The 25,155-nt window shown below is 41.3% G+C and overlaps 2 protein-coding genes across 2 annotated transcripts; both read left to right on the forward strand.

The window, feature by feature from the left end:
• Positions 1–11,304: 11,304 nt before the first annotated feature.
• Positions 11,305–12,773, forward strand: selenoe (selenoprotein e). The gene is made up of 4 exons (XM_015960557.3): positions 11,305–11,612; positions 11,821–11,897; positions 12,041–12,119; positions 12,455–12,773. The coding sequence occupies exons 1-4, from the start codon at positions 11,508–11,510 to the stop codon at positions 12,596–12,598; spliced, it is 405 nt and encodes a 134-aa protein (XP_015816043.3). The 5' UTR covers positions 11,305–11,507; the 3' UTR covers positions 12,599–12,773.
• A 169-nt stretch (positions 12,774–12,942) lies between these two features.
• On the forward strand, positions 12,943–19,954 carry zgc:112294 (transmembrane protein 17A). Its single transcript, XM_015960556.3, has 4 exons — positions 12,943–13,161; positions 13,552–13,658; positions 14,425–14,538; positions 14,722–19,954. Exons 1-4 carry the CDS (start codon positions 13,035–13,037, stop codon positions 15,040–15,042), a joined length of 669 nt encoding a protein of 222 aa, XP_015816042.1. The 5' UTR covers positions 12,943–13,034; the 3' UTR covers positions 15,043–19,954.
• Positions 19,955–25,155: the final 5,201 nt, after the last annotated feature.

Below are 25,155 nucleotides of genomic sequence, written 5' to 3' on the forward strand. Positions count from 1 at the left end.
TCGGGCCAGTCTGTGGCCAACCAACTGTAGCTTACAGCAGCTTTGTTATCTGAGATGCAAACTTTTTCTCCAGTAGCTTGTAGCCAAACGAGTCCCTGAAACACATCAGTGCTGTTTACCAAAGAGAAAACACGATCAAGTTTAGTTTTATTTAAACTTTGGTTTTACTTTTTCCGTTAACTCTCTTGTCTTGAACATGTCTGTCCACATCCCTGATGTGGGACAATTTTCCTGACAGAAGTGTTCATGAAGGCCAAGTTACTCCTCCGAGCTGCGGAGCCATAATGCTGCTGGTGATGATTGTGTTCGTGTGTACTGTGAACACATCGACAGTATGCTTCCTGGATGTGACCCTGATGACATATTCCACCACCCACATCAACGCTGGAGCCATTGTGGGAAAGCCATGTGTTTATGATTAACCAAGATCTCTGACCCTGGGTGGCACGTCACTCCAAATATCCTGATATCAGGAGTTAGCCTTGCAACTATTGTCTTTGGGCAGGACCTCCGCTCGTCTTGCCTGGTGGTGGTGGTGGTGGTTGGAGGGCCATGCGGAGCAGACTTTGTCTATCCCAGGGCTGCTGTGGCTACAATGCATCTGATCACCACCACTGCTGGAAGGTGTAAATGAATGGGTGAATGACTGATGGGATGTAAAGAGGTTTGGAGTTATTTTTCCTGAACCAGATCAAAGATGTCTGCAAACAGAACCAAATCTCCATGTTTCACAGATTTGGTACAATGTTCTGTTCTTCTTGAGCTTTGTGTTTCAACATTGAGCTGATGATGCACACAAATAATAATAATAATAATACATTCAAATTGTTCTCCCAGAAGCTTTGATGCTTTCAAAAGTTGCCAGTTTTAAAGAGCAAGTCACCCCCTACCAGAGTATTACTCCACTCCCACTTCATGTTTGAAAAATGCAACAAATGCTGTTGCCTGGCAGACAAAGAAGGAGGAGCTGCTAACAAATACACACACACACAGGCTCACGACAGCATTGTGACATCATAATGTACCAGTTTACATCATAGCATACCTCTTAGCCAATAGCGGTGGCAGATTTAAATTAAAATACAGTGCAGAGTTTTTACCTGACGACGGCACAACACTGCCAGTTTTAGGCAGAAAATTTAAATTTTAACTAAGATGCACTGAAGTTCCAAATTATTGACGACACATGTCTGCAGCACGATTAGACACTCGTTTATTTAGTTTATCAGCAAAAAAATGTTTATTTGGGGGTGACTTGCTCTTTAATCTATCTAGGGGTACCATCCTTTTTGTCCAAACCGGTTTCATTTGAATGTTTTTGAAAACCACTGACTCACAAAAACAATCAGTCCGATTTCCTTCTGTTTATTATTTTTTTTATTTCGTATGACGTTTGTCATTTTGAAGTCATTTCAGAAACCATTGTGCATTTTTGTTTCTTTAACGATTTTAGTCACGCCTGCACATGTGACCCTCACATCCTGGTGCAGCTCTGGAGCCATCACGGGAAGCCATGTGTTCATGATTAGTAAAGACAGCGGAGCAGTACTTGCTGTCTGTTGGCCCCCCAGCTCCTCTGATGTGACCAGCAACTGGACATTCATCGGTGCAAATCCCATCGTACCATTCCCACCTCCGAGGAATACCTCTGTCATTGGTGCCCATCAACTCATTCCATTCCCCAACGACGAGTGCAAACACTTGGATTGTCGTCAGTGAAATTATTTTTAATCGACCCGCATGCCAAACCCAAAGCTGTCACTGCCGCACTTTTCAGAATGCTCTCTAGCCGCTAAACGCAGCTGTGGTTCTGTCATGCGACGACAGACGACAACAGTTTGGTGTTTGCTGTTGCTTTAGCAATCTGATCCGTATGAGACCTCCACAGGGAAACAGTTTTCTTGATTCATCTCCCTCAAGGGGAGTCAGTCAGGGTCACACACAGAACAGTGCATGATGGATCAGCAGTGTGACTCTCTGTTTTTACCCTAAACTCAGACTGAGGAGCTGGATAGCTCACCCAGCGGCCCACAGGCTGCCCAAAATAAATGCACAAGAAATTAGTTTCCAACCTAAATCAACAATACGCAAAATGTGATTTTGTTTTATGTTTCAATGCAACTCCGTTACTTTATCAAACCCCGAAGCATGGAAGTGATAAAACATTCAATTCTGTTGTTGACAAATAATTTTTCAGTTGGTGTTAGCAGGAGCAATTTCAAGTTTTTCCATTTGCGTTTGTGCAGTTTCTGTGTGCAAATGTGCCTTTTACGCACCCATCATTCGTGAGTTTCTGTCGAGATTTTCATTATCGCTTCTAATGAGCCAGATGGTGTTAAGCAGGAAAAGTCTGCTTGGCTTCAGACACTGACATATATTTTCATGAAAAGAAAGTTTAAGTCTGTCCATCATCACTCACTTGCTCGTTACTCGTATCCTTCAAGAAAGTTACAGATTAGTAAGACAAGAAAAAAGAGGCAAAGCGTTTCTCAAAAAGCAAACGAGCTTTCCTCCTTGACTGCAGGATTAGATCGGATCTCCCAGGACAACAAAGTTCTAAAGGAGACGGTTCTGGATCTCCAATCACGCAGCATGAGAGATAACCTGGTGTTCGCAGGCCTTCCAGAGCAGACTGGAGGAGAAGCGGAGGATTGCGAACAAACCGTCAAGAACTTTCTCCACACCCACATGAAGATACCTGAGGAAACAGTTAAAAACATCACCTTTCATTGGATACATCACCTTGGAGCCAGGAGAACAGACAGCAGAAGACCTCGTCCCATCGTGAATAAATTTGAGCACTTGAAGCAGAAAGATCTTGTTAAAAGCCGCGGGAGAGAGCTTAAAGGTAAAGACTACAGTGTAAACGACCAGTTTCCTAAAGAAATTCTGGATCGCCGCCGAGTTCTCTTCCCGCTGCGCAAGACGTTTATCTAGGATGGGAAGCGGGCTGTGATCTCCGTGGATAAACTGTTTGTTGACGGTAAGATCTACAAAGAACGAGGAGTAACAGACTGGCTTTATTAGACAAACTCCAGGTACAACTTTATTATAATTAACAGCACTCACTGGGTTTGAACATGTCAGGATTTATAGCTGCTAGATCCGTTTAGAAATGTTTACCTGTTCCCTCCCCACCTCACACCCACAACACTGTTTCTTTTCTTTCTTCTTTTTTCCTTTTTTTAACCTTTATCATTCCTTTCTTTCCCTTTTTTTAATCTGCTTCTGGGTCTTTACATCTGCATGGCACAATTTTTTTTCCGTTTCCACACTGCAGCACACAACTTGCGTGTACACACACACACACACACAGACACACACACACACACACACATACACACACACACACACACACACATACACACACACACACACACACACACACAAACACACACACACACACACACACACACTGACTCCATACGCAGCCACACAGATAAGTAGCCTAAGGCGTTTCATTGCACAATCAAAACACTGTTGGGCTTGTCTTGTTATTATTATTATTGTTGTTGTTTATGTTATTTATTATTATTTATTTATACTTTATCATTATCAGCATTAATATTTTTATATTAGTGTTGTAGGCATTTTTTTATTATTTTTGTTGTTGCTACTATTATTATTATATTTAATGTTGCAAATGATTATAGTAATAATTATAATAATACCCTTATTATTTACACTCTATTATTTACTATGAGATTAATGTATGCGTTTAATTACTTATTTTATCTCATACACATGAAGGCGTCATATTTTAGCTACTCAAAAACACATCTATGGGTGCACTAAGGTTTGTCTCATGGAACGTGCATGGAGCTGGCTCCAGAGAGAAAAGATTAAAGATTTTTGATCAGCTAATGAGAGTGCAAGCAGACGTAATATTATTACAAGAGACTCATAGATCTGCCACATCCGCAGATGAACTTAAAACACCTGAGTTTCCCAGCATGTTCTCTGCCTGCTATAACTCTAGGCAAAGAGGTGTAGCTATTTTAATACACAAAAACATCAATTTCACAGTATTGGACACAGTCTCTGATCCAGAGGGTAGATTTATAATGTTAAAAATATCTGTACAGAACCAAAGCTTATGTATTGTCAGCATATATTGTCCAAATATTGATTACCCTTCATTCTTTCATAATTTTTTCTCTGTACTCTCCGAACACTTGGACTGTCCACTTATACTTGGAGGCGATTTTAATTTTTGGATGAATTCCTTAACAGACTGGCTCAGTACAGCTGGGACTCAGCGCAATTGGCAATCCACTAATATAGGTAAACAATACATGAGTGATTATGGGCTTTGTGATGCATGGCGATCTCTTCATCCTAACCGTAGAGAGTATACTTTTTTTCTCACAGGTCCATCACTCTCATTCACGTTTGGATTATTTTCTAATCAGCAGCTCATTGTTGGCTGACATTTCAGATGCCGAGATACACCCCATAGTTGTCAGTGACCATGCTCCAGTTTTTTTTAACTCTGGTAAACAAGAAGACAATCCCACCAAGCAAAAAATGGAGGTTTAATACATCACTGCTTAAAGACGAAGGTTTTATTGATTTTTTTAAAAAGGAGTGTGCTTTATATTTAGAACATAATGACCTGCCTGGAACATCAGCACCTATTCTTTGGGAGGCAGGAAAGGCAGTGATGAGAGGTAAAATAATCTCTTTCTCATCACATAGGAAAAAAACAGAAAACAAACGTATTCAGGAGTTAGAGGAAATCATCAAGTCTTTAGAGGCATCCACAGAAGAAGAGGCAATGAGCAAATTACGTAAAGCTAAATTAGAACTTCATGAAATTATTGAAAAAAAGACACAATTTTTAGCACAAAGACTACGAATAGAAAACTTTGAACTTAGTAATAAATCAGGTACATTTTTAGCTAGCCAGTTAAAAATAAATAGAGAAAACTACCATATCTGCTGTTAAAGACTCAACCGGGATTATAGTTTATGACCCTGACAGCATAAACAACACCTTCAGAGACTTTTACCAAACTTTGTACTCAACACAGATAAACCCATCAGATAACGAGATCAACGAGTTCCTTGACAGGATAACACTTCCTAAATTATCAGACAGCCAAGCTACAGTCCTGGACTCACCACTAACCTCAGCGGAGCTCCAGGAAGCCCTTAAATCCATGACTATTAGGAAAGCTCCAGGTCCAGACGGGTTTCCAGCAGAGTTCTACAAAGAATTCTGGATCATTCTGGCTCCAACATTTTTCAGAATGGTGAGGGAAATCGAAGAGAGCGGCAGATTACAACCAAACATGAACTCAGCCAATATTAGTCTCTTGTTAAAACCAGGCAAAGACCCAGCATTTCCTACCAGCTATCGTCCAATTTCTCTTATTAATGTTGATCTCAAAATAATTTGTAAAGCCCTGGCCAAAAGATTAGAGAAGGTAACCCCCTTCATAATACACCCTGACCAAACTGGTTTCATCAAGGGTAGACAGTCATCCAGAAACTCACGTAGATTACTTAATTTGATAGATTTCTCTTACAGTAGAAACATAGAAACTAGTATATTATCTTTAGATGCAGAAAAGGCTTTTGATAGAGTTAACTAGAAGTTCTTATTTGCAACTTTACATAAATTTGGTTTTGGGAACTTCTTCATAAACTGGCTACAAACATTATACAGTTCGCCAACTGCACGTTTCAGGACGAACGACCAAATATCAGCTAGCTTCTGTCTTCAGAGGGGGACCAGGCAGGGATGCCCACTCTCCCCCTCACTGTTTGCTATTTTTATCGAACCACAAAATAAACAAATAATGTATTTGCAATTAACTTTCACAAAGTAATGCAACACAAATACAGCTAAAACAACATAAAGCAAGCTTTGAAGTCATTAATGCTTGCAGAAGAACGTCTGCAGAACTCCTGCAGTCTTTCTGAGTAGAGAAAACCTCACCCTACCCATTTTTTTTATTTTAAGTTTCACAGTAACTAGAGCATTAATCCACCTGGGTGTCTTTTCTCGCAAAAGAGCCGCAAAACATTTTTATAGACAAATCCAAGCACAATATTTAGTTTAAGGTGTTATTTTTATCAAGTTTGCATAACATTTTGAAATGATGATGTTGCAGTTTGAATCTAAAGCTTGGCGACAATTCACAGATGAGACTCAATGTGCTCCATGCAATGGACACTAAGATGACTTTTTAATTTATGTGCAGACTGAAGCACAGCAGGCTTTGAGATACACACACACACACACACACACACACACACACACACACACACACACACACACACACACACATTCTTGTATTTGTACACACGTTAGGACTTTGTATTGACTTCCATTTATTTTAGTGAGTCCTCTATGCCTAGCCCAAACCCTTACCCTAACCCTAACCAGTGCATTCCTAAAGTTATCTGTAGCAAAAACTCGATTCACATCGTATCTGTTAACCTCACCCCTAGGGACTACTCCGTTTTAGGACAGAGTTTTGGTCCTAACAAGGACCATTGGTCTTAAGAAGAGTAGTAAATATCCCAAATCCGGTCTTCACAAGGGTACAAATACATGCACACACACACACACACACACACACACACACACACACACACACACACACACACACACACACACACACACACACACACACACACACACACACACACACACACACACACAGATAAATCAGCAGCTAGCATAACCTATATTTTGAAGAGCTTTAACACTCCAATAAACAGCAACCCTACAGGGCCAAAGACACAAGTCAAACATTTCTCACAAACACTCACAGATGATTGGGCACATCATAGAAAAAAGCCACACAAGCTAACGTCCCGCTGGCTGGTAAAAAGCATCCGGTGCTTTGGAGAAACAGGAAGTGTGCGTCTCTTAATAACAAGCCCACTAAAGTGAGTGAGATCTAAGTGAGGTGTTCAAGCGTTTGATCTTTTTCCAGCTGTGAGTTTTACAAAACTGCTGCTGGAAAAAGTTGCTCAGTAGTTTTCATCATCTGTTTCTAAAGTCTTACCCGTCTAGTTATAAATGGCTGCAGTTTCCCTTTGTCAGCACATTAATAACAAACACCCTTTTTTGACAGACACCACGTGATGTGAGCTGAAACATGCTGATTGTGAGCACATATGGAACACATCCACACATATAGACTCGGCACCCCACCCCCACACCTCGTTGTAGCTGCTCTCCTTAAACACAACTGCTTTTTCCCCTCCTGGATGCTTTTAGACTGAACTCAAACCGTGAGAAGGACTTGAAATTAGGAGCCATGATGAAAATGTAAACTCCAGAAGGGCAGAGCGATGAAGACGTATGCTCTCATAATAAAACAAACATGTTTTTATTGTCTTTACACACGTTTGCAGAAGAGTGAAGAGTCTGAGCTCAAAAACTGCGTTTCTGGAAAATAATAAAAAAAAAGATGAAGATAGCGAGATGGTTTAGCTTCGTAATTCCAGGCATGGATGTTTATTTTTGTTGGAAAACCTAACTGTCTGTGGCTAGAAATTGGAAGTACATTTTATTGGCCAAACTGCCAGGAAGTTTACGTGCGGTTGTTACCACCCTCTTGTGGTGACCTACTGCATTTACTTTGCTCGCACAGCTCTGGAGCAATGGAGTAAACTTGGAGGGGAGAGGTGTTGTCCTCTTTCAAAGTGTTGACATACAACGAGATGTGCAATAGTGTCAGAAGGTTTGTCTTCAGGCAGGGGATGGATTCTGTGCTCTGAAACAGAAAAAGAATGTCTTACAAACAGGATGTAAACCAGCAGACAGGCTCACGTGTATACTGTGGGATATGAGCGGTGAATTCAGAAAACTAATTAAATGAAGTGAAAATTGTCAGAGTTGCAGATTAACCGCAGTAAATAGAATTATTCGATGTATAATAACATGTTTATTAAAATTACATTTGAACATTTTAGTTGTTACTGTTATTTTTTTTAGGTTATAATGTTTTGTTGCTGGTTTTTTATTTTTATTTTGTTTATGAGGTCCTAGAAGTAAACAAAAACAAAAAAAGGCTACATAAGATAAATACACCCAAAAAAACTTTTACTAGGTTACACATGAATACTGATCCAGTTTAGTAATGTAAATGCTCATTTGTTTTGGACTTTTTTAAAGACATGTCTTTTCTAAAGGGTTTGACCAGAGATTATAAATTTAATTGTTCCAATTTTAGCTTAAAGGGAACGTTTTATGCCAAACTTTCCTTTTCTGATCTCCTATCACGTGGGTCTATACTGCCTGTATAAACACTCCAAACTTGATACAAATCCATCCATCTGTTTTCTATCAGTGTCTGGTTTTAGGAATTGTGTGCCTAAAATGAGCCATTTCAAGAAATCCCCATTTGTGATGTCACAAACTGGGAAATTAGACTGGAGCCACCTCTCATGTGTAAGAAGGAGCTGCTGGAGGAGCAGCGGCTCGACTCCAAGCCCCCCAGATATCTGAGCTTCTCAGCTTATAGCAGCCTGAGCAACACGTTCTCACACCTGAAGCGGCTAAAACTGACGCGGGGGTGACCAAGCGTTTGTTTCCGACGCGTTGGGGCTCCCAACGTATCGTGGGGTGATGCGCTTTGCCAGAGCGTCGCTTTCCGACGCCTGCGGTAAAACGGAGATTTTACCAAATTGTGACCTTTACCCTCTTGCAATTTAACTTTCTCCTCACCCTCATCCTAACCTTAACCCACTTGTGCGTGCAAAACTTTGTTTCTAGTTGTATCGTCCATCTCAAACACAATTAACAACAAGTTTAGAACAAGAAACTGGGTTAAGGTGAGGATGGGGGTGAAGGGAAGGTTGAATGGCAAGAAGTTAGAGGTTAGATGTTGGTGAAATGTGCGTTTTCCCACGGGCGGCAGAAAGCGACGCTCTGGCACACCGCATCACCTCCTGATGTGTTGGGACTCCCAACGCATCGAGAACAAACACTTGGTCACCCATCGTCCTTTTTAGCCACTTCGGGTGTGAGCACGAGTTGGTCTGAGAGTAGGGTGTGTGGGCGTGCCCAGCTCCAGCTGGTTATCTTAAAGTGACAGAGCACTGAAACGGTTCATTCTGGATTCATTTGGTGCATTCTAGTGCTGAAAATAACAAGAATAAAACTGTTGAAACATCTTTTTATTAGACTTATTTTTTTGTTGCAAAGAACACGTTTCGTAGCAACCATTAAACAACAACTTACGATTAAACATCCACATCTCTTTAAAAGCCTAAAACATCCAGTTCATAATCATGAAGTTCCTCAGAAGAGGTAAGCATCTTCAAGAAGCAAGAAAGTCAGCTGTTGTTTGTTTATGACACTGTAACTCAAACAGAACCACTACAAGTCAGAAACTAATTCATGTATTTATATTTTTATCTACTTGTCATCCCACCAAAACCATCCATGCAGCACAATATCTCAATCCAGAATGACTTCCTATCTCTGGCTCCTTCAAAGGCAGTTCGAAATCTGGGTGTTGTGATTGATGAACACCTGACCTTTAAAGATCATGTTGCCTCTGTTGCCCGTTCATGCCGCTTTGCGCTGTATAACATACGAAAGATCAGACCATACCTAACACAACATGCCACCCAGCTCCTGGTGCAATCTACTGTCATCTCCCGCCTCCATTACTGCAACGCCCTTCTAACTGGTCTTCCAGGCTGTACTGTGAGACCTCTTCAAATGGTCCAGTGGTGCGTCTGGTCTTCAACCAGCCAAAAAGAGCACACGTCACCCCTCTGTTCATTGAGCTCCACTGGCTACCGCTAGCAGCACGCATCAAATTCAAATTGCTAACACTAGCATACAAAGTCCGAGATGGTACGGCTCCCATCTACCTGAATCCTCTTGCAAAGGCTTACGTCTCGGCCCGGCCGCTCCGGTCATCACAGGATGGTCGGCTAGCAGTGCCTACACCACGCTCAGGACAATCCAGACTCTTCTCATGCATCGTTCCACAAATGTGGAATGACCTTCCAAGCACTACCAGAACAGGAGCTTCCTTTTCAATTTTCAAGAAACTCCTGAAGACCCTGCTCTTCAGAGAGCATCTTCTAAACTAGCACCCTCCCTGCACCCGTCCCCCCTCTCTACTGTCCACTCCTTGTTCCCTCCTCTCCATGACTGATGTCAAGTTGTTGTTGTTGTTATTGTTGTTAGCCTCAAGGGCAACATGCCAATTATCACTTGTAAGTCGCTTTGGACAAAAGCGTCTGCTAAATACATAAACATAAACATCTTCATTATCATTTACCCAACAGATAATCTTTATGGATTAAACACATTCTTGCCCTTCAGCAGGCTGTGGCGAGCTTCAGAAAACATTTTAACTTTTGTTTTTGCCACAATTCTAATTTAGATGTTTCAGTAAATAAAAACCTAAACATGAAGAGCTGATAACACTTGTGGTGCAAATCTAGTCTGAAAATAATGTTGATGTTTTTTATAAACACGATTGTTTAAGAGGTTCTTAAATGTAGCAAATAAACACAATAAGGAGTTGGAAAATGCTTCAATTTATGCTGAAAATGTGAAAGTGCATTCAATGTTGGATTAACTAACATGTTTTCATATAATTCATCACTAGCCATGAAAATGGTACAACTTCTTTCAATACAGCAATAAATAGGAGTTTAATGTTGGACAAAGAAGAAAAAAATGTGTAACGCTTCCTTTTACAGTCCCCTAATTACTAAATACTAAATACATGGTAATTACATAGTACATTAGAGTGTATTATTGTGTAATTAAAGTGTATAACTGTAATAAAGTGTTATTTCTGTGTAAATCAGTATTTACTGGGAATGATTCATAACGATAGAAACTAGAATTAAATCTTAGTTACATGGTAATAACTGTTTAAGAACTCAGAAACAACAATACACTTTAACTTACGATGTAATTAACATGTAAGTATTTAGTAATTAGGGGACTGTAAAAGGAAGCGTTACCAAAAAATGGATTATTTTGTTTTCAGACATGTTTTTTTATTAGTTTTGAGACACAAATGAGGAAAAGTTCTGTTATTCCTAACTCAAGTCTGCTCTAAGTGAAGTTTGGGTGTTAGCGGATGAGAGCATCTGGTTGTGTCTCAGAGGACACATCCACTTGAAAACACACTGTGTGGGATAAAGTGATAAGTGAGCAGATGTTCTGTGGATTCTGTGGAGTCTCATCGACTTCTGACGTGGAGGAGACCATGAACTCTAAAACCGGGGGCGGTTAGATCATCAAACATGGTTTTATTAGGCACGTCTGTAGCAACGTAACTGTATATGTTAAACAGTTGGGGAAAACGACAACTCACTTCTCAGATGGGAAACATTCGACACAAAATCAAGAAGAAAAAAATGGAACATTTCAACTTATTGGAGCAAGACTCCCCCGTGTGAAAGTCTCATGGACCTGTCCATCCTCACAACCTGGTCAAGTGCTTAAACGGTTACATATTCTTGCTTTTTACCTGGGTCAAGCCCAAAAAGTCCACTTTCTTTTTACAATGTGGGTCTTGCTGGTGCTCGTGTTGGCCCTTGCTGCAGGAGCATCAGAAACCAACGACACAGCAGCTGAGAGAAAATCAGTCATAGCTCGAGGTAAACTCCTGGTGAGTACAGATGCAAACCTGACAACTTCAAAGGGTCATCACGACAGCTCAGAGTGTCCACCGGACATGATGTCTCTGCAAAGGGACAGGAAGAGACAGAGGACACATGAAGGGGGGAAACGGGATGAGTTGTCTGTTGTTGTGTCAACTTGCGAAGAACAGTGAACTTAAATCTGCTTAAAAAATGCATCTGTTGTTCCTCCTGCAGGCTCCTAGTGTGGTCGGATGAGCCATAAAGAAAATGCCGGAGCTCCAACACTTTCTGCTGGAGCGATGGGCTTTGTAGTATCCTTTTGCTCTGAAACGTCCAGAAAAAGGAAAGATGCACAAAAATAAAGTTCAGAGCAGCGTAAGAAAAACGGAAGGTGTTCATACGTGTAAGTGAACCAGTTTTTCCTTGATCTGCTGTTTTTTTATCCTCCGTTCAGCCACAACTTGGAATACGATTCATCAGAGGAGAAAAATCCCCGTCTGATATTTTATGATGACAAGGATACAGTTGTACAGGTGAAGGTTCTTTCAATCTTCTAACAATGGCAGCATCAGATGGATGTTCAGTTTTGAAAGTACTGATCTGGTGTCAGACACAAACATCAACATCAAGGGAGAAAGTTAGCTTGTTCCATGCTCAGAAACATGGAATTTTATAGGAGTGTTTTTGCAAATAAATTCTTCCAAGTGTTCATTCTTTGTTAGTTTTCCATCATGGAGTAATAAAAACATGTGAGAGTGCAGATTTTAGTCTACCAAACACACTCAACACCTAAATCCTCCAATCCTGAAGCCACTTTCTCCATCCTCCCACCTTCTCCCACGTGTTTGTGTGCTTCCTGAAACATCAGACCGTCCCTGTGGACAAAATGAAGGCAGAAGAGATCAGCAGCCTGCTGGACTCACTGGGTTTCTACAAGAGGTCCCAGAAAGGGGAACAGGTACCAGAGGAGTTCCAGAACTTCCCCCTGCACGCCCCCAGGGACGAGCTGTGATGACCCCTCCTGGTCAAACCCTGCAGCTGCACCCAGACCGCTTAATGACGAGTGGGGCTTCAAGGCTGCACCTGGAGCCAGGCTCCTCTCTGAGGACTCGCTGGCTGTCTGCAGCTTGCAGGGTGTTGGTCATCAGAGATGCATCATGTTTGCTTTTAATACATCAATAAATAATGCAAAAGAAACCCGTTTTTTTTTTAGCAACACGCAAACACCACAAATGGTTTCATTCTCTACTAATTAATTAATCGTCACAAATGGCCACTAACAGATAAACTGTTCCTAATCCTCATCCCGCCTCCTCCACAATAATCTGATTAGCGGCCGAGTGGAGCTGCAGCTCTTTGTGTGTCTGCACTTGTGTCTTGATGAGACTGAGGACAACGGTCATCAGCAGAAGTTCGAATTCTGTCCTCTGTGATGATTCTTACCCACAATGTCCGTCTTTTACTCGCCTACACCGGAGAACCTGCAGACGGGCCTGGCCTACATGAGAGGCTCTGTGTTCGCCAACAACAGGACGGCAGACGTTGACCTCACCAGGGAGCAGGAGGATGCAGCGGGTTGGTTTTCTTCTCACTTATAAACAAAATCACTCATTATCTTCATTTTGTTTTTGCTGTCTGCAGAAGCACACATCTCAGCTAGTATTTATGCAGCCAAGCGGTTTGTTATTGTCTTTTTGGCACATCTGTAATATGTTTGTGGAAACAACTCATTATAATTTATTTAAATTTTCAAAGATGCGGCCAAATTTTGCACCTATTTAACAATCTTCACATGCACTTAACATCTGACACGTTCTGTTTATGAAATGTCCAAAATATTGTAGTGTATAAACGGCAAGGGTAATAATTTTAGGTTGTGTAAACCTTTATTCAGGCTCATTTTGTGTTTGTCTTGTTCCATTAAAAGGTATAAAGTGTTTCTATTTACTGTTATTTATCTTTCAGTGGCCAATGAGTTAGTTTCTCACCTTCCCCTTCAAATGCTGCTATACTTCAACATGTTTTACTTTCCATGCTGGTGGTTTTCTTCAGTGTTCATGTTAGAAGTAAAGGTAAGTCACGGAAAATGCATGGAGGGGGGGGGGGCAAAATCTTTATTAGTTCTGTTTTTATCTGAAAAAAAAAGCTGCAGCCAGTTTAGTATAAAGACTAAAACATCTGCCCCATGAGCAGGTTTAAATACATCAAATATTACAAAGTTTCTCGTAATTAAATAAATGTCTGCAATCGAGACAAAAGCTAAACATGAATCCAAGACTTTGGCGCCATCTACTGGTTTCCAAGCAAACATCTCTTCACGACTTTTATTCTATACGTTGTTTTAAATAATGGATTCATTTCATCCATTTATCCTGTAAATAAATAGCAACAAAAATAAGAGTTAAAGTTTAAGATTATTAATTAATAAAACAATAAAAACTATATAATAATAAGAATACATCTGACTACTATCGACACTATCTGACTTCAGGACTCCATTCTGCCCATCAATCTGTGCAATATCCAATATCTACATGCTATCGACAATAACTGAAATGTTCAATATGTATAAAGTGCAACTTTGCACCATTTGTTTATTTATTGCTTTTACTGTTTCTGTTGGACTGCAATAAAGGTGCTGCTTTTAATGTCATTCTACTTTCATATAGTGACAATAAAAGGCAATAATTCATTTTGTTCGTAAAGGGGTTTTATTTTCGACGCTCAGGTACACGGTGACAATTTAACTAATGATAATAAAATCATTTTACTAAACAGTTGAAGTAGAGGAGAGACTTGCTTCAGGCTTACTCACATCCAGCTCTGTTCTCTTCCCAGTTCCACCACCTTGCAGGGTACTACCAGGCTCTGCTCATAACTGGTCTGGTTCTGGTCACCGTCGTTGAAGTGATTCGGCTTTATCTGGGCTACACTGGAAACCTTAAAGAGAAGGTGACGCAGACTCAAATCTACACTGAACGCCACAGAGTCTTATTAAAACATAAAAAATGCTGTTTTGTGTTCTTTTTGCATAACAAATGATTTGTGTTGATTCATCGCTGCAAATGTGAGAGCAGCTGAAGCTTCTGATGGCTCACTGCTCTGAACTCGCCCTACTTTCCTCCCTGTCATCAGGTGCCAGAGCTGGCAGCCTTCTGGCTGCTCTCCTTCACCTTCCAGCTGCCAGTGCTGCTCTTCTTCGTGACCGATGAAGGAACTATCATCCTGCCTCTGGAGAGAGCCATCCACTCCATCTACCTCCTTTTCCTCTTTGCTCAGATCCTAGCATCCTTCTTGGCTCTCAGGGCCATGACCCGAAAGCTCACCCTTCTTTTTTACCTACGCCAGTTTGGTAAGGTGGAGAGCCTGCACCACCCAGAGATGAGCCCCGTCTGTGGGCTTGCCTACAACCGCAGCGTGCTGCCCAGTTCACCCACTCCTGAAGTCTACCATTAAAGACCAACTTCACTGAGGGTTAGGCTAACCCTAACCCTAACCCTAACCCTTAGCTACCAAATGAAATAGCCAATCGTAGGAGAGCCCTTCTAGCCAATCAGAGGTGAGAAAGGCAGGACTTTCCTTGGAAATCTTACTATTTCAATATCCGTGCACCAGGGCGGACTGACAGAGATGAGGCTGACATTTGCACCATCGGCCCCACTGAACACCACCAACACAGACACGTCGAGTAAGTGTCTTGCCCAAGGACACAACAGCAGAATACCCTGGCAATAGCTGGGATTGAACCAAGCCCCCACAATGAAGCAAAACAGGAAGTGAGAAAAATTGCAGTTCCACCCTCATCCACTAGGGGCTGGTGTCAGAAGCGAGCAAATCCTCATTGACTCCCATGTTAAAAATACCAATTTCACAGCAGAAATAAACATGTTTACAGCCTGGTACCAAAACATGTTTTAGGTTTAAATGATCTAGTTTACACTCATGACAACTCTGAGGGGGTGAATGTTTTTCTCACTTTTCTGTTTAAGTGTATTAAAAGCCTAAAATTTTGTATAATTAATGAGCATCAGACCCACGTGACCACAGAGCTAGCTCCGTGGAAAGGCCTCAGTAGAGCCTCGGTCTGGCCTGGAAAATGCTCCGGGATTTTGAGTCTCTGTGTGTGTGTATTCTTGTTTGGATATTTTTTGTACAATTGTTGGACAAAATGACTTGCTGTGGCATTAATTGCACTAATAGAGCGTCCAAGGAGTCTCGACTTCATTTTTTTCGGTAAGTAAAATTATATTTATGTATTTTAGGTCACTGCCGAGCTGAGCTTAGATTTTAACATGTACTGTTTAACCATGAAATTTAAATGTAATAGGGTAAAACCCAGTGCATTTAACATAATGCTGCACTTTAGAAAATGGGTTGAAATATAACATGTTGGTGGAGCTGGGTTCCCACTATCGGTATGGTCCCCTGCCCTCAGCGGCAGCTCGGCGCATCTCTGACCGCAGCGGCGCCTGTCTGCTGTGCGGCTGCTGGCTTGTGGAGGTCTCGGGAGACCTCTGTCTTCTACCACTTCTCCCCAGCGGTCAGCCCGGCGTATCTCTGACTCAGAACCTCTGGTGTTGTGCACAGTTAATTCCTGTTGTTGCTAGGTAGCAACCTCTGTTAGCTTAGCTCCCACCTCCGCGTTAGCTTTGGGTTAGCTTGAAGCTACATCGTTTCAGTTCGGCGGGTGTCGTTATTTGAGCCCAGCCTTACAGCCCCACCCTCAGCTCCACCTCTTTTCCCTTTTATGGAATTGTCTGGGCTTGACGGAACCTGTAACACGGTCAAAATGGCGGTGGTGGCCACCTCCCATTTTGGCACAAAAACTTATAATTGGAGCCTACGGACAGGAATTGTCCAGTATATATGTTGATGGGTTGAACCTGCAGTCTTCTACTGATACTGGGAAACCCGTTCTACCTCCAGAGCTGTCGCTGCTCCAGTACTTTTCACTATACTTGGGAACAAATTCATTCCCAGAAGTTATTCATCTCCTAAATGTACACAGAGGAGCCACTTTTTTTTTCTTTTAATATTTTCAACAAGGTTGAGAAGAAAAATTAGGTCAAAGTGTCCCACACATAAACAGTTTCGCATTTTAAAAGCTCCTCTTTTCCTTGATTGAACACATCCCTGCCTTGTGTTGGACATTTCAGCTTCAGAAAAAATGGCTCAGTAAAAAACTGTCAAACATTTATGACCACAGAGGGGCAGTCAGTGACCAGAAGAGGGGCGAGAAGCTCCTGACAATGCTGCAGAGCCCAGCCAGGACAGATTATTATGCAGCACGTGTCTGGATCGGGAAACCCTCTGGCAGAGGCATAAAGGTTAGACCTGTCTATGGCTGAACATCGCGTATTATTTAATGATTTATGACGCCAGCTTTAGCATACATGGAAATCAATAGCATCATTTGTCAAAAGGCTGTTTTTCCCCTCAGCCAAACACAAAATGTTGATGTAGGTTTTACAAGCTTGTAATGTGAGGTATCACGTCTGAGGAAACTCAAGCCTGTCTTACATTCAGAAATAAGCTGCAGTAAGTGCTGCGCCGGTAGCTGCCTAACAGAAAATAAAAAATGTCTATAAAAGGAGGTGGAAAAATTCTACTTCTCATTTTGCATAGAGCAGAAAAAAATAACCAAAACTCAAGTTTGATTCTCTTTCATGTCTAAGAAGGCATGACATCTGTCGGGCATCACGCAAGGCTCGGTGTAATTCATCAGTAAATGTGGCTCGGAAAAGCTAAAATGGTTCAGCACAATCACAGCAGCATTCAACCTCATCTGACTTTCATTTGTGTGACCTTTACAAAACCAAAAGCTCGTTCGGAAGATGAGTCAGGTAGGTGTTTAGCTACAGTCACAAAAATCTTTCTTTTTGCATTTTAAAAACTTGAAAAGTGTAATTTCAAGTTTCAAATTTGAAGAGATGATCCACATGGAAACCGTTTTTTCTACTTACTTCTTATCTCCTGGCTGGCTCGCCATTCTGTAATGATTTAGATTACATGTTATTTAATGAGCCATAAGGCGTAGGATTCCATAGGAAATATGAAATCCACCTTACGGATCTGTGAGGTTATTTAAACCAGAAGATTGGATCTTTTTAATGCAGGGATTAGATAACCGCTCGTATTCACTCAGAGACAACAGAAGAGAGAGAGTCAAGTTTAAAAGTTAAGAATTTTATTACTAATAAATTAATTTAGACTGACTTTAACACTAAAAGTGTGGTGTAACTAAGGTGAATGAGACGGTGAATGGGATGACGTGTGATGTTGCTCTGAACCAGCAAATCCGAAGAAGCGATTAGTTCTGATGGGAACTGAAGGTGATGTCTTCGCATTAAGCTTTGGTTAGGAGGTTCATAAACACATTCAACGCCATTTGTCGGTCTACATACCCTGAGTGGAAGTCCCCGTCTAGATCAGGAGGTGTAAAGGTCCAGCTTGACCTTGTGGAGCAGGAGCCTGTAGAAGCAGCCACGGCAGCCGACCACCCGTCTTGAGATACTTCTGGGTCACGACAATTTGTTGGCGTCTGGTGAGACCCGAACCTGGGTCTTGATGGTTCAGCTTTTATTCTGAAAGGAACCGTTGCGGCAGTGGGAACAGCAACAGATTTTATCCAGCTTGTCGTTGGTTCTTTCGGCTGAAGAGGAAAGTTATGGATTGGCCACTCCGACAACTTCTCTAGAACGCTTTGAACTGGCGTTAAAGATGGCGAGGGCATAGTTTTATACTTCGTATGTTTTGGTTTATGGTCGAATGAAAAGATGACAGATTTACCAAGCACCACCAAAACCACGCCTCCGTCAGATCTGGCAGATTCTGATTGGATCAGTAATGTGTCATGTCTTTTAACGCTAAGTGAGATCAGTCCTAGTGGAAACATTTAAAGTCATAGTACCTTTATATTCTATAGGATCATAATAAAGTAATTAATATTTTCATTTCACAGATCGGTCACATCTTGAGCTGAAAATAAGCAGGTTAGAAGGAATGCATGAGACCTTGAGGCCACATCTCATGCAGATAGTTCTGTGTCAGAGGAGGGGGGGGGGGCAGTCATTTCATTCTGTTACAATAATCAGTCACTCTGAGTTTAACATGGAGCTGAATGTGAAAATAATCTTCTACCCCTATTTCCTGAATTACCTTGTGATAGAAAATAGACAGGAAAATGTTCAGTTCAGAAAAGCCTGACAGATCTATGTCACACCGTTAAACAACATTCATGGACTCACCCATCTTGACTCATAACGGGGGAGGATGTTGTTGGTTTAGCGTCCAGGAAACAGCAGAGAACGTCTCAGCTAGTAGAAACTAACCATTAGCATTAGCAACTCCACCATACAGCAGAGTTCCCTCAGGCTGTATTTTTGGAGATAAAACATCAAAATTGCAGCGCAAACAGAATAAGTGTTGGAGTTGCATTCCTGTTAGCCAATCAGAGGCGAGATGTCCAAATATCAAGACTCCAAACCCTGCCTTCTGAAGCCACTTTCTCCTCGACTTCTCCGTTCTCAAACAGGACCACCAGGACTTCCCCCCAAAGAACAAATGACAAGGCATTCATTCCAACTAGAGACCACTGCAAATGTATTACACATTTGTAAAGTGACCATTGAAGTTAATGTATTAAAAGTACAACAGCAATATTTTTATACCAGTAAAATTAAGAAAATATTTCCAAACCTGCTAAAGTATGTGACAGGATTTTTTCTGCTGTGGGTTCATGGACATATTTACATATCCGGGCATAAAGATTTGCATATATATTGTTCCTCACATCCTCTTCTTCCTAATCTCTGTGGAATACTGATTGCAGAACCTGCTAACTTAATATGTATTTAAAATAATATGGAGTGCAATGATGAAATGTGATTATCTATGCTACTTTTCAAGTATTTTCTACGTTATTGGTAAAATAAGAAACGTTAACTCATAAACAATACACCTAAATAAATTGAACGTGTGTGATGAAATGTAAAATTGTTTCATGAAATGATTCACAACACTTGTTGTTTTTAGGATATTGGTTTATTTTGAAATAAATTATAAATTCACATTTGCTAAATGTCTTCAAAGGACAGAAACAACTGAAATGTAAGTCTTATTTTATAGTTCCATTTGTAACAAGTGCCTTTCAAAGCGATACACATCCACAATCCCTACTGGTGGTGTGTCAAAGTCCAACTGGGCAACAGCGATGAACAAAAAGGTTACAGGAAGGTCTCATAAATAAAAATCATGGTAAGAGTTCAACATTTGTTGGACCTAAACATTAAAAAGTGGAAAAACCTGTAATTAAAGACCAAGTTTTAAGGGAGAAATAAATTAAATTCTTAGGCCTGAAGGTGGCGGCACGCTCTGTAAAACTTTGCTCCATTAATGGAAGAGATTTGGAAAATAGGGGTGAAATTAAAGCAGAAGTGAGGGAAACTCTGTGAAAAAAGAGATATGACTGAAGCTCGTCTGAGCAAATGAAATGCTCTTAATTCCAGACAAGACATTGGTTTGTACCTGATTTGGAAAAGAGAGCCATGAGGTTGTAAAGTTTTCTTGACGATAAAATGTTATAAAACTTCACTCTTTAGATCAAACGTGTCAGACACAAGGCCAGCGGGCCAGATGTGGTCCGCCACATATTTTAACGTAGCCCGCGAGATTCAAGTGTCTTAAAATAAGTCTTTGCTGCTTCAAAGCACACATTGACTATAAACTACATTTGTCATAATGCGTGGTGATTGTGTTTCCAGTGCAGTGACTCGCCACCAGGTCACAGTGTATCCACTTCCATGTTTAATTAATGCAACAAGTGAAAATAACTGTCGGCAGCAAGTGCACGAGCAAAATACTGTATTTGTTATCTCCCGCTTTATATTAAACAAACTGTCCACCCGAGCTTTTGCGCTGCACACTTCGCTGCCTATGACTTTGAACATCAGTTGAGAGTGGTTGAGAGTCAGACTTATGCAGACTGACCAATGAAGAGAGGCCCGACCGCAAACATAGCGGAGAGCGCTGCGCGTTGACCGCACCGGTGAGGTGGTCACTGGAGGATGAAACAGGTGATGCGCTCAGCTCCACAACAGCAAAATGCATCAGGCACAAATAAAAGACAGAAATCATGAAAGGAAATGAGCCGACATAAATGATAGCGTGTTAAAGATGTGGCGACAATTTGATAATGTTACCGCGGCCGTTCTCAGGACGCATCTGTCTGGAGTGTGTCAACGATCAGAGCTCCGCGCCTCTCAGCTCTAAAAAATCCCCAGAGAGTCCACATAGATAATGTAATATTACCAGGATCGTTTTTGGGCTAAACAATGGCCTACAGTCCATCTTCCCTAATGTATTTGTGGCCCTGCGGATTTTTCTAACTCTACCAGTTACAAGCTGTGAAGGGGAAAGATCATTTTCACAAATGGCAAGAAGAAAAAATGAACTGAGAACAACACAAACTCAGCAGCGCCTCAGTGCACTGTCACTGATGGCTATTGAATCTCAGCTTGTCAGGAATCTGGACTTTGATGACAATGTAAATGAATTTAATAACAGAAAGGCCAGAAAGCAGTTTTTCTGAAGGCAAGCGAGGAGACCAACAAGAGGAGACAAAAAGAGGAGGAAGTAGCCAGGAGTCAAGAGGAAGAAGGAGATAGGAGACAAGAGGAGGAAGGAGGCAAGAGGAGGAAGGAGACAAGAGGAGGAAGGAGACAGGGGACAAGAGGAGGAAGGAGATAGGAGAGAAGAGGAGGAAAGAAACAAGAGACAAGAGGAGGAAGGAAACAGGAGACAAGAGGAGGAAGGAAACAGGAGACAAGAGGAGGAAAGAGACAGGAGACAAGAAGAGGAAGGAGACAGGAGACAAGAGGAGGAAAGAGACAGCAGACAAGAGGAGGAAAGAGACAGGAGACAAGAGGAGGAAGGAGACAGGAGACAAGAGGAGGAAGGAGACAGGAGACAAGAGGAGGAAGGAGACAGGAGACAAGAGGAGGAAAGAGACAGCAGACAAGAGGAGGAAGGAGACAGGAGACCAGAGGAGGAAGGAGACAGGAGACCAGAGGAGGAAGGAGACAGGAGACCAGAGGAGGAAGGAGACAGGAGACCAGAGGAGGAAGGAGACAGGAGACAAGAGGAGGAAGGAAACAGGAGACAAGAGGCCCCTAAGCACATTGTGCCCAGGGGGCCCTGCAATGATAATCCAGCCCTGATCATCCCAAAATGTCCAGGAAGAGAAAGATTGGTAGAAGGAATGTTTCAACAAAGATGGAACATGTTGATGCTTCAAGGAGAAAAACCGGAATGCCTTTACAGTCCTTAGTGTCCATGCTACTAGCATCAGCGTCTGCAGCGTTACCTCCCCTGCCTCGGACAAATTGAAAACACTCCTCTTACTCAGCACCAAGGTTACTCAAAAATTAGCTGACTTTGAAGCCCAGAAATGGATTTTACCAGCTCAGTAATCTGTTTGCTGCTGACTTAGAAAGTGCACCGACCAACTTCCAGGCCAAGATAATTTAACTCCAGTTGAGCGACACGCTCAAGTCACTATGACTCTGGCTGCTGCAGCTTTTATCTCCCTCCCCGACACAACTGCATGGTCCAGATGCTCTCCATGTCCAGCAGCACAAACGTGTGTGATCAGCTGTTTCTCACTGATGAACTCCTTCCTCAGCTCAGAGCCCGACCCCACAGGTGCAGGTCTGGCTGGAACAGGTGAGCATCACAAGAAATCAGAGTGGAGAAAACTGGGATTGAATTATTTTCATTTTATTAACCTTTTCAGCTCCAAAACATGAAAGTTAATAGGTGAGATTTTGCATTTTGATTTAAGATAATTACTATTTTTATTTATGTTGTTTGCCTGTGAAAAAAAAAAGATTTCACCTACTTTTTAAACAGGAAATATTACAGATTGATGAATAGAAATAAAATAGAAAATCCCTTAATTGTCTCTCAGTGGGGAAAGCTTGGTGTCACAGCAGCAATAACATTCATTACAGGAGCAACAAAGGCGAGTAAAAAATAAAGAATAAACAGGAAAACATAAAATAGAAACACTTAAAAGATTCAAAAGATAAAAAATTAGAAGAAATTGAATATATGCAGATTTTAAGGAATAAAAATATTTAAACAAAATTGAGACATAAGTAATGAAAACCACTGATGTGTACTTTATTTAAAACGGACTTGCTCGTGTGTAATTTGGTTATTCCACATTCAGTGTTGCTGCAAAACTAAGTTTGTTTCCAAATGAAAAGGTTCAACTGTTCACATCTGCAGATAAAGGAAAAAGTGCACATTTGCCGTCACTTTTTTTTAAAATATTGAGTTTGGCCCGCAACTTCGTCCCACTTTTTCATTTTGGCCCAGTGTGAATTTGAGTTCGACATCGCTGCTTTAGAGTATTAACATCATTTTATTTGCCTTTCTTTAAGTTGACAACAATGAAAACGTCATTGTTTAAATTCTTTTCCAAACACGGCACAGTTGGTGCCATGTTGGTGGCGTTACTTCCTTCTACATTTATTAACAATGGATGGATTACACAGAAGGAATGTACAAAATATGTTCAGTTAGTAAAAATGTTTTAAAATAACCTTCGTTGTGTATTTTTCCCCCATCAGTGTTCTTTCACACACACCCCTCTCCAGCCCAGACACTTTCTGTTCACCCACCGAGCTTTTCCTTGTCTCCATATCACCATCAACTCCTTTCCACACAAAGATGCAGATTAACCAGCTGGAGGGGGAAAAGAATAATACAAATGTTCTCTTTAGATGCAGAAATCACATCTGTAGCACAACCTCACATCTTCCCTGCCTCATCAAAGTGCCCTTCTCGGGTTTGTGATGAACTCCAGTCGTGTTGAGATAGTCCACCATCTAAACTTTAGTTCAGTTTGACTTTGCCTTCCTGCAGCAGCACAGCTCATAATCATCTGGGCTTCAGTGAGCTCCTCATAAGGTTAATTAGGACTGGGTACAGCTCAGAGGTAATCACAAAATGTGACCGTTGAGGCTGCGCTAAGAAAGCAATATCCAAGACATCCTCACGCCTTGTTTCTGTAATCCTTCATGGTGGCTTGCCAGTGCCATCAAAAAGTCTGGAAAGGCTCCCGTTCTCTTAATCCTAGATGGGAACACAACGAGCGCTAACGCTGCTGCAGTTCACAGCCATTCGTGAACCGTGATGACAAGGAGCCGATACACACCGTCATTGTTAGAGGATTAGTTAAAAACATTAAGCAACATTTCCCTTATTTACAGTAGGTGTTTGCAGATAGATCCACTTTGAGTTAAAACAGTCAACTGATCTGTCTGCTATGAGCGGTTTTACATCCTCTGAGCGAGACATTCATTCATTCAATCATTCATGCAAAAACATTCAAAATAGCTAAAAAACCTAAACTTTTCTACTTTCCAAATCACCGAGAATGGACAGAGAAGAAGTACTTGTTCTTTAGACATGAGGCATGTCTACAAGTTGACCAAATCCATGAAAACTAAACATCATGCAGGATCAAAGGGACATGCTGCAAGTTGCAATGCATGGATAATCGATAATAAATGAATAGAAATAACCCTAAACAAGTCCTGCTGTCAATTGTTCAAGATTCAATGGTAGTTTGTTTGTTTGGCCAGCTCTACGTGAGTCTTATGGTGCAAAAATAAATAAATAAACAACCTCAGTTGTTTACTTCCAACACATCTCTGCAGCCTCTTGCTAAACTATAATAACTCATTTCAAGTTACAACTGACATAGAAAACACTGATGAGTAGTTTTAGAACCTTTTGGGTTTTGTTGTATTTCGGTGAACGGTCTAGGACATCGCGTAATCTTTCCGCCACATAGACTTGGCAGCAAATAGCACTTGCAAACAAGTAGGGATGTAATGTCTACCTTGATTCTGAGAAGCCTTTCCTCTGACCCAGCTGCTGCTACCACTCATATCACAACCAGCACAAGTGCCTTTTAGGGATACGGAATACATTTTGCCCCAATTACAAACTCTAAACGATACTGAGCAATGAAATTCAAATCTCATTCATAAACCCCTTATGTAGCCTTCACCTTTGCAGCCATAAAAATATGCAACATCATCCTAGCAAGGCAGGGCATATTGAAACCTGAACTGAAAGTGGCAGCGAGAAATTTTCAATTTGTGTCTGATTATCTTGGTGAGAGGGGAATAGCAGGCCAATCCACTTCTCCCAGTGGTTTAAATGGGTATTCGCTCAGTAGGGAAATGAATATTTTATCAGTGTCAAATCTGTACCACTCTATGGCACATGAGAATGTAATGCTTCATATTATTTAGTTTATGTTGGGTGTTAACTGACAGGAACTGAAATTATGTGCAAAGTTAACCAAGACGGCTCTTTTCACCAGCGTTTGTTTAACGCTTTCTGTTGGTTTGCCACTACAAATGCACAAATGTCACACCTTACCGAAACAGACGAACCATCTAATCTGAAAGGCTTTGAAGTAGCAGTGTCATGTTCTGTGTCCCTTTGTTCCCCAGCCCCTCCAGTTCCCACTCCAGGTTCTCCTTTTGTGTT

Source organism: Nothobranchius furzeri, chromosome 10, assembly GCF_043380555.1.
Source record: "Nothobranchius furzeri strain GRZ-AD chromosome 10, NfurGRZ-RIMD1, whole genome shotgun sequence".
NCBI lineage: Eukaryota > Metazoa > Chordata > Actinopteri > Cyprinodontiformes > Nothobranchiidae > Nothobranchius > Nothobranchius furzeri.

Excerpts from the sequence above, each read along its gene's own strand:
- zgc:112294 (XM_015960556.3), top strand. The coding sequence starts at position 13,035 with ATGTCCGTCTTTTACTCGCCTACACCGGAGAACCTGCAGACGGGCCTG. Across the intron at positions 13,162-13,551 it reads GGAGCAGGAGGATGCAGCGG|TGGCCAATGAGTTAGTTTCT; the intron begins GTTGGTTTTCTT and ends TTTATCTTTCAG. Across the intron at positions 13,659-14,424 it reads TGTTCATGTTAGAAGTAAAG|TTCCACCACCTTGCAGGGTA; the intron begins GTAAGTCACGGA and ends TTCTCTTCCCAG.